Raw genomic sequence first — 13,845 nt, 5'->3', positions numbered from 1 at the left:
ACTATTTTTATGTTCATTTGAACTATTTTTATGTTCATTTGAACTATTTTTATGTTCATTTGAACTATTTTTATGTTCATTCTGTGTAATGTTTATCTAATTAATTGTCATGAATATAACGTTTTATGGAGATTATAAAAAAAAATTAAAACTGAATTGGGGTAGAAAAATAGTTCAAATGAGCAAGAAATGCGTTGATTTAAACTACAGGATATGACGTCATGTCAGTAGTTCAAATAAACAATAGTTCAAACGAACAATAGTATCAAACGTACCATAGTTCAAACGGCAGTAGTTCAAATGCGGATCCACCGAGAAACCAGAAATAAAAATAAACAGTTTTCTTAAACAAAAACACGGATATCAGAAATTTCTGTCATGATACCTTTGTGAATCAGACATGCAACTTTCAGATTTTGTTCAAGCCGGTTTGTTAAAATCGTTTAAAAGCTACTTTTTGGTAGCCGTTCCTTCTTTAGATATAAGCTGATGGTTCCGTTCATTAACGACATTTTCCGTTCTTTCTCAAAGTTTCCGTTAGCTAACGGCGTTAACAGAAGATATTTTGTAATTGTTATTATGCTACCACTAACAGTGCCAGCTGTTAACAAGCAATTATTTCATGTTAAAATTACTCAACAAATTTGAAGACAACATTTTAAAAAATCAAAGCGCATAAAAACATCAAAATACCTAAAATAAAATTCAAAAGTTAACGAAATTCAAAGTTATTTCAAAACATCTGTTTGTTCACTTTTGTAAACCATTAAGCAAGAACCGTTATTTCCGTTTATTAACAATTTTAAAATTTCTTCCGTAGCTGATACGCCTACAAAACGGACTGAACGCTGGAAATAACCTTATTTAATTTATACTCACACTTTTTCTATAAATACTTACTTTAACCAACTCAAATTCTGAACTCTGCTTCTAACTGTAGCAGTTTCTTGAGGTAGATACACCATACTCCTATCCGTCATCATCTATAATATACAGGGAGACCCTAAATTATGCGGATAAGGAGGAGGCAACACCAGTATAAGAGTCAGGTTTGGGGAGGATTTAATTGAGGTTTGAAAGTAATGTTATGCACAGCAGCTAAGAAAAGAAAAATTGTAAAAAGTGATTTTTAAAAGAAAAATGTTTTAATTTTTATTAGTTTTTCTCTGCTTTTGCCATGTGCATACTCCTGTCAGAATTTCTTGGGGAAGGTTTGAGTGAGGCGTCCGCCCCCTTTGTTACATATCTCAAGGGATATAATTTAACCTCTTCATTTTCTTAATTATTCAGATAACAGACCTCAATTTTTAATTTCTTAGATTTTTTCAACTTTTTAAACAAATTAGAATGGAGGCAAGCTTTTAGTTTCTTTGTTTCAATGTACCCTTAACCCCAACTAATTCATACTTTATCAGATGCAAAGTTTGCTGTGAATGGGACATTTCCATCTTTGCATTGAGAATCACATTACGCTTACAATCCAATTAGCAAATTAGAATTGAAGCTATAGTGTTCCTTTCTTTACCTTGATAACATCTTGATTGTCCATATTATGTACATCCTTTCTTTACCTTGATAACATCTTGATTGTCCATATTATTTACATGTCCATGTCCTCCTTGTCCTACCACAGCCCAGGATAATATTATTCCATACTTGCTAAGCTAAATATTTAACGTCCTATTAACCCTATTCCAACTGACGTCTGGTTTACCCAAAACAGGCGGTGAAGGGGGTCACCCCCCCCACCCCATCTTTCTGATTGTGATACAAATTTACAACGTTTGATACGATTTTGGAAATCCCTTGGGCTTTACGTCAATAACATGCAAAAAATCGCCAATATTCAACACTCCAAATAATTTTTTGTGAAGCCAGTTATAGCAAAAGATGTACAAAAACAAAAATTACGCGAAATTCGACAAGTTTCACATTTTTGAAAAGCTCCTGACCCAGCGTAATCAGAAAAGCAAAGATTTTAGTAACATCTTAAACCCCAAATGTGTATTTAAGAAAATGACTATGTGCGAATTCTCTTAAAAGAGATTTGTGCAAAAATCTAAACAAAATTTTGTCGCAAAGATTGCTTCCTTTTGGTTATAGGCTTTCCATAGAGCTGTAAAATGTTATCCCTAGACTGGTAGTAGGTATTAATACAGATTTTGTCTGGTTTAGGTAAAATAATGCATTTTGTATAATACCTTCACAATTAAAGATAATACAATTATATATATATATATCTGTACGATCTAACTGCGTAATTTTTTAAATCACTTGGGTAAAATATTGGTAAAATTCTTCGTAAACATTTTGCTTGCAGCGCAGAACGCGGAATCTGTGCAAATTTTTAATTGTACTGGAAACCCTACTTTGTAATGTCTATTTTGATGTTTTTTGGTTTTATTTCAAAGTTATCTTACACTTACCCTTATCAAGTTATCTGATTTAACAAACATTCATATAACTAGGCTTTTAGGGCGCTTCGCGCCCATCTTCTATTTCAAATTTTAATTAATGGATTTATCTGTGTTCTTTTTTTCATCTCATAAAATTTAAGTTTACTAGGCTGTTGCGCCCATCCTCTATCTGAACTTTTAATTATGGCTTTATCTGTGAACATTTTCTCTTCGTATAGTATAAGACAAAAACAAAAAAGAGTTTGCGGATTGCATAATATTTTTCCGCGCATTTTCAAAATTTTACAAAAATAAAAAACTTTTAAACACAAATTTTCAAAATTTTGATCATGCATAAACTTTCCCTGGGGTCACATAAGGTCCCACACAAAATTTGGGTCCGATCGGTTCAGCCGTTTTGACGTTTATTGGATACAAACAAACAGACACCCAAACAAGCTAGATTTAGTAAAACACCTTTCTTAACAACAATTTTGTTATTGCAGTAATTTCAAGAGACCCTCCGCTCCTTAAATTTAAATTTATTTTTTTTTCAATGAAGTTAAAACATGGATGTCGTATTAATTCTCAATCATAAGAAGCTTTAAAGGGTAACAGTCGTGAATATTTGAGCAACATTTTAATTTCCAGCGATGATCTGACAATTTTTAAAGGATAATGTACGAGCTGTACTATTGTATAGGAATAAAAATCAATAAAGCAATGCACTGAGTTTCTTAATTATTCAACGAGTCGGTTTTTCTTACAATATATTTATATACAAAAGATACAAACTTTAAATCGAACGATACTTATACAAACTAAATATTATGAATCTAATCAGTTCCATCAAACAGGAGACATTTTACATTTTCATTTTCATCGTCTCACTTATACAAACTAAATATTATTAATCAAATCAGTTTCATCAAATAGGGGAATTCTTCAAAGGGACCTTTAGATCAAGGGAGCTGACGATCAACTGCCTGTTCCCCTTCGATTTTGCTCCATCCTAGGATCGCATTTAACCCTAGCTACCCCGGGGTTGTTCCGCCCCCTCCCCAACGCTTGGGTCTTCAAGATAACGGAAAATTCGGCGTCGCTTGGGTTATTTATAGAATCCAAATGCAAACTCAAATAAATCCGTTAGGATTCAAAATAGGACTCTAAAGTCCAACCGTAGGGTTAAAGATGGGGGGGGGGGGAAAGGGGGCATGATTCCCCTTGGTAGCTATGATCTCAGCGATCCAAAAAATCCTTGAATTGCTGATCGTAAAAGATCAACAAAACTCGCCCACTGTTACAGTACTCTTGTGAATTGTGCACCCCAGGCTTAATAAATAAAGGATACTGTACGGGCTGTACTCTTGTGAATTGTGCACCCCAGGCTTAATAAATTCAGTCAATCAGAATATCGTCTAGAGCTGGTATATGTTGAAATGTATAAATAGTTCCAATTTAACTCATGCTCCCGGGGAGTGTTTAAAAATACGAAATATGTTGTACAGCATAAGAAATAGAACAATAATCTGTGTTAGAATCATCGAATATAAAGGTATGAATGTTCCCTATATATGTTTTAGTATATTCAGCAGGAATATGTTCTCCTACTTCAACACTCATCACCCAGTCAAAGGGAGCCCCGAGCAAATAAAAATCTAAATAAAAAATTAAGGGGACCCGAGCAAATCAAAATCTAATAAAAAAATTGTAATTCTCACGTATACTTCTGGGAATTCTGAAAATAATTTAATAGAATTTGACAGTTTTCAAAAAAATACTTTTTCAAATTTGTTTAATTTTTGCTAATTTATTCAACATTAATTGGTTACAGAGCTAGTTGGTATTTTATGTTATGAAATATTAGTCACTTCAAAACATTTTTAAGAATTTAGAATTAATCGCCAAAAATAAAAATAAAATTAGTAAAATGTAAAAAACGAAAATATCTTTAAAATTTTTTTTAAAAATAAGCACAAAGCGGGGCGCGGTGTCAACTCAATAAGCATAGTATTATATATTGAATTTGGATATTTTACCTTCTAATTTGACAGGTAGAGAGGCATCAAGAAAACACACTTTTGGAACTAAACAAAGAAAATAATAAATATTTTTTTTGTAATTTAATTTTTGCTCTTAAATGTGTATCTAAGAAAAATAACAAATATACAAAAATATAAAATTTACATGGATAAAAAATGTATCCTGGACTTTTTTACGGCGTACTTTTTCAAGTTTCTTAAAATCTTTCTTTCTAGGCCTGCATGCTATTAACGTACATAAAGGGACTGTAAGAATAATGTCAAGTGACCCTCCATGCAAAGAGGGCAATCCACGATTTACAACGGTACCCTTAAAACCTTTGTGTGTTCGATGAATACAGAGATATGTGTGTTCAAACTTATTTAATCCCACTAGCCTTATATTCAGCTGCGTACAATGTGAACTGTGTGCAGTCTGAACTCAGCGCACACAGAAATTACGCTGACAGTTCCTTTAAATGTAAAATGATTATATGACCTGTGTATACTTCTTGATTAACGAGAGACACATTCTTCCCACAAAATGAGTTTACATTGCTGCCACCATCGAACCCATACCAATCAACTGAACTTGATCCCTGAAAACTGTAAGTGTTAACAGATTTAAAAATGATGACGATGTATTTCATCATTAAAGAAAAATTATCCCTGGTTTCCTATCTGAAAATTATCCCTGGTTTCCTATCTGAAAATTATCCCTGGGTTTCCTATCTGAAAATTATCCCTGGGTTTCTATCTGAAAATTATCCCTGGTTTCCTATCTGAAAATTATCCCTGGGTTTCTATCTGAAAATTATCCCTGGGTTTCTATCTGAAAATTATCCCTGGTTTCCTATCTGAAAATTATCCCTGGTTTCCTATCTGAAAATTATCCCTGGTTTCCTATCTGAAAATTATCCCTGGTTTCCTATCTGAAAATTATCCCTGGTTTCCTATCTGAAAATTGATAATTGAATTATATTGATTATACATGAAACAATGAATGAAAGTGAAATATTTGTATTTTCCAAGATAAAAAAAAACAAAATTTTTTTAAATATTTTGTATAAATCAGACTTGCAATGGAATTCTTCTATAAGAGGATCTCACCTCCACATTAAATATTGGCATCGTTTTTATTTGTGAACGAAACGAAGGAATTGGATCATGCTGCTAGGGAAATTAAAAACGATAGTTTTAAAAAAAGGCATTTTAAGGATTAGCAAGACCGTTAATGAAAGACTTATAATTCGTTTGTTCGAATGAACTTGAAAAAACGATCAGGTTTTTCTAAACAAACATGATGGTGTAAACGATGAACGAATTTGAAAATTCGAATTCGTCCATCTGTGGTCCGCACATTCCATTGTCCGTAATTTTCGAAAAGGATCTGAATTATTTTTCTTAAATAGCGCTCTAGCTAATTACAGAAATAGCGCCAGAGAAGGGAGGAACCGAATAAGCAAGTTATGAACAAAGAAATTAAGTCTTTGACACAAACTCTGATTCTCTAATCCCTATATCTGTGCATTTTAATGTCTTAGACCTTATATATGTCAATCTATGAATTCTGTAAGATCAGATAGTCTAAGTTAAAATATCAAAGGTTTACACAACCAGTTTGCAAAAATATAGGGATTGGAAAAATTAAGTTTGTGGCAAAGAACCAATTGCTTTGAAAAACCAAATTTTTAACCCTGAATCCATGAAAATGTAAAAGAAAATAAACCTACCGTTTTTTTCAACCATTCCCCAAACTGTCCAACCCCTGCACCGATATCTCCGATTTTTGGTTTTACACCTTCTAGAAAAATGGAAAAGTGATAATCAATAGAAAATCTAAAAAGACCGTTACAAAATCGGTATTTCCTTAAAATAAGTGAATTAATAAACTTTATACCAATTGAATTATCTTCTCCTTAAAGGGACTTTAAGTGTAATTTTAAGTTACCCTCAATGCAAAGATGGCATTGCCCAATTTACAACGGTACCCCTAAAATCTCCATCTGATCACAAAGGTGGAATATACCATCTTTTTTCCAAGAAACTGGAAATAAAATTAATAAAAAACATGGAAATCTAATTCTATAGATCAGACTAAGCTTTCAATGTCACCGTTGTAAATCAAGGTTTACCATGGAGGGTCAGTTGAAATTACGCTTACAGTCCCTTTAACAGCGTCCATATAGTTGACCTGTTTTTGGTGTGTTTTTTAGAACGATTCTCAATATTTCTTTCCCAGCGCCATTATCAAAACTAGATCAAAAAATATTATTAGATAAAATATTTTTTATCTTATGAACAATTTTTAAACTTTTTTACCTAACATGATGATTTCTTATTGTTGCTGATATATAATTAGATCAGAAAAGAACCCGCAACAAAAAAATTTTAATCCAAAGAATTGTATTTAAATAGTTTCGGATTCTGCGTATTTTCATAAATACTACGGTTACACAGATTACACAAGCCATGGCGGTATTTTCAATTACAAATTAAACAAAAAAAAATTCAATTGAAAAAAATATTTTAGTTTCTTTAAAAAAAAATTTATTAAAAAGTTGAATTTATTATTTAAACAATGGTATATAAAACAAAGTATTTTTATAATGTTGGAAGGATATTTTTCATTTTCAATTTTTAGAAATAATTTGATACTTTTCAACATTTTTGAAATTTGAAATTATGAATTTATATTTCGCTGATCAATTAATTCCTTCGTTATATATCCAACCTCCGACAGCATCAATCTAGAGACTCCGTTAATAAAACTTGATTACAAAAATATAGTTTAAGATTGTAAAACTGTGATTGATTTTAAAACCAAGTTTCGAATTTAAGATCATTTATTTAAAGAAAGCCATTTTTTGTTATCTGTTCAACAAGAATCCATGATTTAGTTTTTAGTAAATCCGCAGATGGAAGATTTCAAGGTTTTCAAGAGAAAAAACGAAAAAAAAGGTAGTCATTGGTATTTATTTACTTTAGAGTTTGAAAATGTGCGTTAATCATATACACCCTGAAACATCAAATTGCGTTATCTTTTCATAAAAAGTTTACATTTTCATTTTAAAAATAATTGAACAAATATTTGTTGAAATTAACAAATGTTTAATTAAGAGAGATCTTCCTTTGACTGCGGTAGAGCACAGGTACACTAAAATAGATATTGGAGTATAACCGAATTTCTTAATATTAGGCATTTTATTTTTGTTTGGAAATCGATCGTGTAGTTCGAAATTTTGAAGAGAATGTAAGGAATATAAAAATTTGTTAGATATTCCTAATACTCTGTTAATAATTTCGAACAGAATGTAATTCAAGTTACCAAAAATGTTTTCATTTAAAATCAAAATTATGTAAATAAAATTTAATAAAAAAATTAAATATCAATGAAATCTTTTAGATTCCATTAAAAGTTTACCTTCTCTATATCATAAAAACTTCTTCCAAATCCATTCATATTGGTAATCTTAACAGTTTGATAAAAAGAATAAATTGTATTATATGTCTACTTTGTAAATATTTGTATTATGTTTTTTTTCTTCAATATTTGAACAAAAATCTGTTATCCCCATTACCTGTTTTGGAAATGTCAAATAGAATAATATCAAGAGAAAGATTAATCCAACAAGTTGAATAATTAAATTATGTTTCATTTTCAATCTGAAATTTCAACTTTAATCTGGACTTATATCATACAGGGGTATTCACAGGACTTATATCATACAGGGGTATTCACAGGACTTATATCATACAGGGGTATTCACATAAGATGAGACTTTAGAGAAGATTAATTGTACAGAATGTATTTTTTATGAAACTATTGTGTACTTTATAATTCTTCCTTACTTTATCTTGAATTTCATGATGAACGTGCTATAATTTAATCATCGTGCTATAATTTAATCATCGTGCTATAATATTATAGCACGTGGTGTGCTACAAAGTTTTAATTGATTCCCGGATTTTCTCCAAAAAATTTAGGGTATTTCCAAAAAACTTTTTCAATTGAAATAGAAATAAAATTGATATCACTTTATATTTTGATTTCTGCTTTGTTTCAAAGCTTATTGGATCTAGAAACAGCCATTGAAATAAGAAAAGTGCACAAACGTTTCATAAAATTACGCTATTATTTTGGTACGACGTGCTATAGAGTTTTTGGACTTAAATTTTCTCTATATCTCGAAGGTTCTCGCTTTTTTAGATTATATTTATTAAATCCAAAAAGGCTCGATAAAGAGAAAATTTCTGTTCAAAAATTTATAACACTGTGAACCAAAATAACAGTGTTATAAATAGTTATTATCTACATTCATAGTTCTCCGCAAAAGTAAACCTTTTTTCGAAACCATTTACTTAAATCCATCTAATACACCACGCATAAAAAAAAACTTAAAGGGACAGACCGGCCATGTAAGGTATTTAAACTGAGTATGCAGTGGACAAATTCTTTAGTATTAAATTGAGACATATCAAACTTTTTAAAGATTTGTAAATCCGGTGTTTGAGCGCAAAGTCGACGTTGCAATTCGTTTTTTTGGGTGGATACGTTTTCAGAATTGTTTTTTTTAATCATCAAATAACGGTGACAAAAAATGTGAACAAAATTCTACAGTAATTAGTTGTTTAGGAACAGGTTGAGAAAATAAAATTAACTCTTATTATCAAAAATAAGTAATCTTATTCTATTATTAGTTTACTAGACAGATTTAATTAAATGGTTTCAAAAAAAGGTTTACATTTGCGGAGAGCTATAAATGTAGATAAAAGACTGAACCTCAAATACATTTTTATCCTGCAAACTCATTGGAAACTCCGGTCAATTTCAAGCAACCCGGGTCAACTTGGAACCTGCAAGAGCAAGCTGTACAGTACACATATGTGTACTGTCAGCTTGCTTGCTCTGTGCATACAGACAATAAAAGGAAAAATGGGACAGTACTCCAAATGAACCGGTCCCATGTCTTGTAAAATGATTATTATGTTAATCCATTCATTTCGTTTTACCAATTTTTTCTGGGTCCTTTTACATATCTTATAGTATTTATTTTACATATCTTATAGTATTTATTTTACATATCTTATAGTATTTATTTTACATATTTTACAGTATTTAATTTACATATCTTATAGTATTTATTTTACATATCTTATAGTATTTATTTTACTGTTACGCGAGCCATGCTGCGTGTAGAAAGTCTGCTTGTCACCCCTGGGTATTTCTGAGTTCTCCCTGAAGATCTGTACGGAATGTATTGTGAAAGAACTAGTTTAGGAACTGTTTACAGACCGACTGCGCAGACGCAAGATTTCTCGCGGAGTAGTAAATAATTTATATCAGTATATGTTTATTCGTTTTGCAAGTATTAGCCGTGTTCAGAATTCTGGGATCACTGTGGTAACTATTTTATATATATATTTATGCTTATCGGTTTGATTATAGTATGATTGATATTTATATACATGTTTATTGGTTCCTAGCCACAGTTTTTTAATGCCTGAGTGAATTATTTGTTGTAGTTGTATGATTTGTCACTCAAAGCTTTTTCTGTGGGTTTATTAAACTTATTTAGATTGAAGGCTCAGAGAAATAAACGTTCGGAACCTTACTATCATCCTTTTATTATGAAGAGCGTTGAGAGAAGGGAGTCTTACGATCCGGTCCTGAGAAATACCACACGGTATATATATTAGGTCTTTAGGGAAATCGCTAAGTAGCGAAACATTTACATATCTTATAGTATTTATTTTACATATCTTATAGTATTTATTTTATATATCTTATAGTATTTATTTTCAAACACAAAATACAAAATGATGGTTTAGCTTGAAAATAAAACACAAAAGAAATGTAATAAGAGCCACTTGAAAATATAATGTTTGATAATTTTGTTCTGATCGGTATTTGTTAAAACAACCTTTACATAATGAAATCTCTACTAAATATATATTGAACTGTGCATTTACAAGTAGATAATTAATACTTCGTCAGCACTTAAAATAATCAAAACATTTTCAGGACCGCATTCATTAAACTTATAAATACATATTGATTTATCAAAAGTAGCAATGTATTCTTGTTGACTTTAGTAGACTTTGACATCCACCATTAGCAAAGGGTGTGATCCCGTTCTTGTTGACTTTAGTAGACTTTGACATCCACCATTAGCAAAGGGTTTGAACCCATTCTTTTTGACTGTAGTAGACTTTGACATCTACCATTAGCAAAGGGTGTGAACCATACTCGTTGACTGTAGTAGACTTTGACATCTACCATTAGCAAAGGGTGTGAACCATACTCGTTGACTGTAGTAGACTTTGACATCTACCATTAGCGAAGGGTGTGAACCATACTCGTTGACTGTAGTAGACGTTTACATCTACCATTAGCAAAGGGACTATACCCCTTCTCGTTACACAGTATAAAGATTATATAAGGGTTGCGGCCCTAGTCCTGAATATATTCTGCAAGTATTTTGCATGCTTTCTCTCAGAGAGAGTGAGGTTTAAAATGTGAAACATATAGCTAGCCAAATTCGATTTTTTATAAGTTTGCTTTTATTTCATTAAAAATGTCGTTCTGTCCATAGATATTGACCAATTTTTTCAATACTATTTATCAAAACGATTGAGCTATTTTTGTATAATATTGGGTGTTTTCCACACCCTATGATTTTGCCCTGAGAGTTAGGATAGGGGAGTGTGATACATGTCCCTAGTCCGACCTTTCAAGGCCAGCTCATTACAAATAAATTACACATCTTACTCTAATGATAATGGTGCTACTTTAAAAAGTTCAAAAAAAATTATTAAAAATTGTTATTTTTACTTTTGACAAATACCAAGGAGAATTTAATAGAAGGAGGGGGGCGATTGGGTTTCCGTACACTTAGCTGTGACGTTTTTGGACTGCTGAAGAACTAGTTTTTGCGTAACAACAATAATAAAGGCAGCCGATCTAATGTAAACAAACATGAGTTAGTTAACGGTGAATCTTTATCTAACGCTAGAGATGCACAAGATGTCTGTTTATCATTTATGTTATTGTTTACAATCTTTATTATTGTTGTACTACACTATTCAATAATAAACAAAAGAGAAACAATTCACCTGCTTACAGCTAATTTATTATACAGCTTTATTCTATACTATATTTTATTATATCTATAGTCTCGTGTAAAAAGTGTAGGCCGTTTTAAAGTTATTTCAAAAATTTGCTTCTAACAAAATTGGATTTTTGAAAAAATTTTAAAATTTTGAGTATTTACGAAATTTTTTAATAAAATCTGCGAAATTTTTGTTTTGTTTTTGTTTTACAATGTATGCAAATGAGAACATTCTCACAATTGAAAAAGAAAATGGTCACAAAGCGCACAAAAAAGCCTAGTGTTTTATAGTTTCATGAAGGAAAATCTATACACATTTGTAGACCCACAAGAAGGAAACTCGGGAGTTTCGTTCAACCATACTTTCTTTAATTGCTGGCTAAGGGTAAAAAATTCTAAACTATAAAATGTGTGCACTCTACAGTACTACACAAATCTAGTTTAATTCCAAATATCTCTTATGTACTAAGAATACAGCATTGATGATATAAACTGAAATAACTGAAATTTCTAGTTCTCAAAAAAGGATCAAGGTGTTAAAACGAGCACAGTTAATATATATTTTAACAGAACAGATGGTACTAAAGAAACTATTCAATAATAAACAAAAGAGAAACAATTCACCTGCTTACAGCTAATTTATTATACAGCTTTATTCTATACTATATTTTATTATATCTATAGAAATATACCAAATTCAACCTTGGATACAGGGTGTGATGAATATTAATAAAATATATAAAAATCAGATAAATCTTTAAAATCATAAACACTTCTGTCTTTCTGTATATGTGCTCATTTAGCGGAGTGCAAATAAGCATGAATAAGTAAGAATGAGTAGTATAAGCTAACTGAATATATATTTATCTAACACAGTATTATTACAAGATGCAGTATACCAGAATCTAAACAATAACATGTGAAGTATGGAGTATGCTGTGTACTACATTCCAGGTACCCAACATGGGCGCCACAAGAGTCCCCCAGACATCAGCGAGTAGGAAAAGGAGCTGATGTATGATCTCTTACAATCCTCCGAGGGTTTCTTCGTTGCAGGGATGGCAAGCCATCTGCAGGAGGAGAAACTGTAGTAGGTGAAGGGGTGGCTGGTCTAGCTGGGGCTGAAGGCTTAACAACAGGATGATGACGAGGTCTACCATGGGTTGGAGGAACTGCAGAAACAACAGGATTAGTGCAAGAGAAAACAGGCTCAAGTCTATCAACAGAAACAGAATCTTCCTTGTCACCCATTCTGCAAAACAAAGAACTTGTCTTATCTCTTTAGGACGTGCTGAGTACCAGCATCCTCTCTCACAAAAACAATCTCACATTGAAGGAGAGCAGGGGGCCGTTGTTTGGGGGAATCAGTGCGGATATGGTGAGTAGCTGAGTAGAAACCAGCAAGAGACTTCTCAACCCTATGAAGAGGAGGGAACTCAGCTGAATCAAGGAAATCGTCAGGAAGGGTCAGAGGAGTACCATACACTGCCTCAGCAACATCAGTATCATCTTTGGGGACAGAACGAAATTCAAGGAGAACCAAAGGTAAGTCCAGCTAAATATACCAAATTTAACCTTCAATACAGGGTTACCCACAGAACATGAAACTATTTAATCTCAAGATACAGGGTCACCCACAAAAGATGTAACTTTGTGAAAATGCTTTTTGCAAAAAACTGTTTTTGCGAACTTTCGCGAAAAAAATTTCTCAAAAACCATAGCTGCATCAATAAATTGCACAAAAAAAAACATGCAAGAGCTCAGCATTAGAAGTCTTATTTTATCATACTTTGTAATTTCTCTTCCGTATTTTTTTCGCAAAATTTTCACATTTTTTCCCTCCAAAATTTTCAGATATGCTTTTTCGCGAATTTTTGCGTTTTTTCGCGAAACAAATTAACAAGAGAACAAAATTAAAAATAAAATACGAAATTTTCAGGGGAAAAAAATGCAAAATTTTCACGGAACAATTTACTCTTTTTGCTAAAAACTCTACTCTTGATATTTCAAGGATTTCACTATTCTAACAAAAGAAAAAATGAAGAAAAATCAACAATAATAAATTAAAAATCATTAAGATTACAACTTATTTGCAACAGTGCAGTGATAAAAAGATGATATGTTACAATAAAAGTATTATCTGTTTTGTAGTTATAATTTTGCACAATTTGAACCATGTAAATTTCCTATCGGGTGATAATTACAAATTAAGCTTTATAGAAGAAATTTTTAAATTAGACAAATTTTCACAAAAATCTATTTATGGTTTTACAATAGGTTCCTAATCATAATTGAACTCAATAAATTCTTAACAGC

At 31.5% G+C, this 13,845-nt stretch overlaps 1 protein-coding gene across 3 annotated transcripts in view; it reads right to left on the bottom strand.

Annotated features, from left to right (window-relative positions):
• LOC111716010 (uncharacterized) overlaps positions 1-8,082 on the bottom strand; it is a 10,906-nt gene extending 2,824 nt beyond the window's left edge. For 2 of the 3 annotated variants that reach the window (XM_023491423.1, XM_023491427.1), the window contains exons 1-13: positions 7,999-8,082; positions 7,842-7,889; positions 7,548-7,574; positions 7,134-7,167; positions 6,740-6,764; positions 6,612-6,673; positions 6,151-6,221; positions 4,917-5,016; positions 4,436-4,483; positions 3,965-4,054; positions 2,427-2,440; positions 1,572-1,664; positions 901-983 (exon numbers count right to left, since the gene is read on the bottom strand). In XM_023491423.1, coding sequence (XP_023347191.1) covers positions 901-983; positions 1,572-1,664; positions 2,427-2,440; positions 3,965-4,054; positions 4,436-4,483; positions 4,917-5,016; positions 6,151-6,221; positions 6,612-6,673; positions 6,740-6,764; positions 7,134-7,167; positions 7,548-7,574; positions 7,842-7,889; positions 7,999-8,076 — 773 coding nt within the window. In that variant the 5' untranslated portion in view covers positions 8,077-8,082. Of the gene's footprint in view, positions 1-900; positions 984-1,525; positions 1,665-2,426; positions 2,441-3,964; positions 4,055-4,435; positions 4,484-4,916; positions 5,017-6,150; positions 6,222-6,611; positions 6,674-6,739; positions 6,765-7,133; positions 7,168-7,547; positions 7,575-7,841; positions 7,890-7,998 lie in introns of those variants that run through there. The other variant, XM_023491432.1, reaches the window with a different exon arrangement.
• Positions 8,083-13,845: the final 5,763 nt, after the last annotated feature.

Source organism: Eurytemora carolleeae, unplaced genomic scaffold, assembly GCF_000591075.1.
Source record: "Eurytemora carolleeae unplaced genomic scaffold, Eaff_2.0 scaffold24, whole genome shotgun sequence".
NCBI lineage: Eukaryota > Metazoa > Arthropoda > Copepoda > Calanoida > Temoridae > Eurytemora > Eurytemora carolleeae.
The sequence above is the reverse complement of the archived record's forward strand: the minus strand, read 5'-3'. Positions and strand labels throughout refer to the sequence as shown.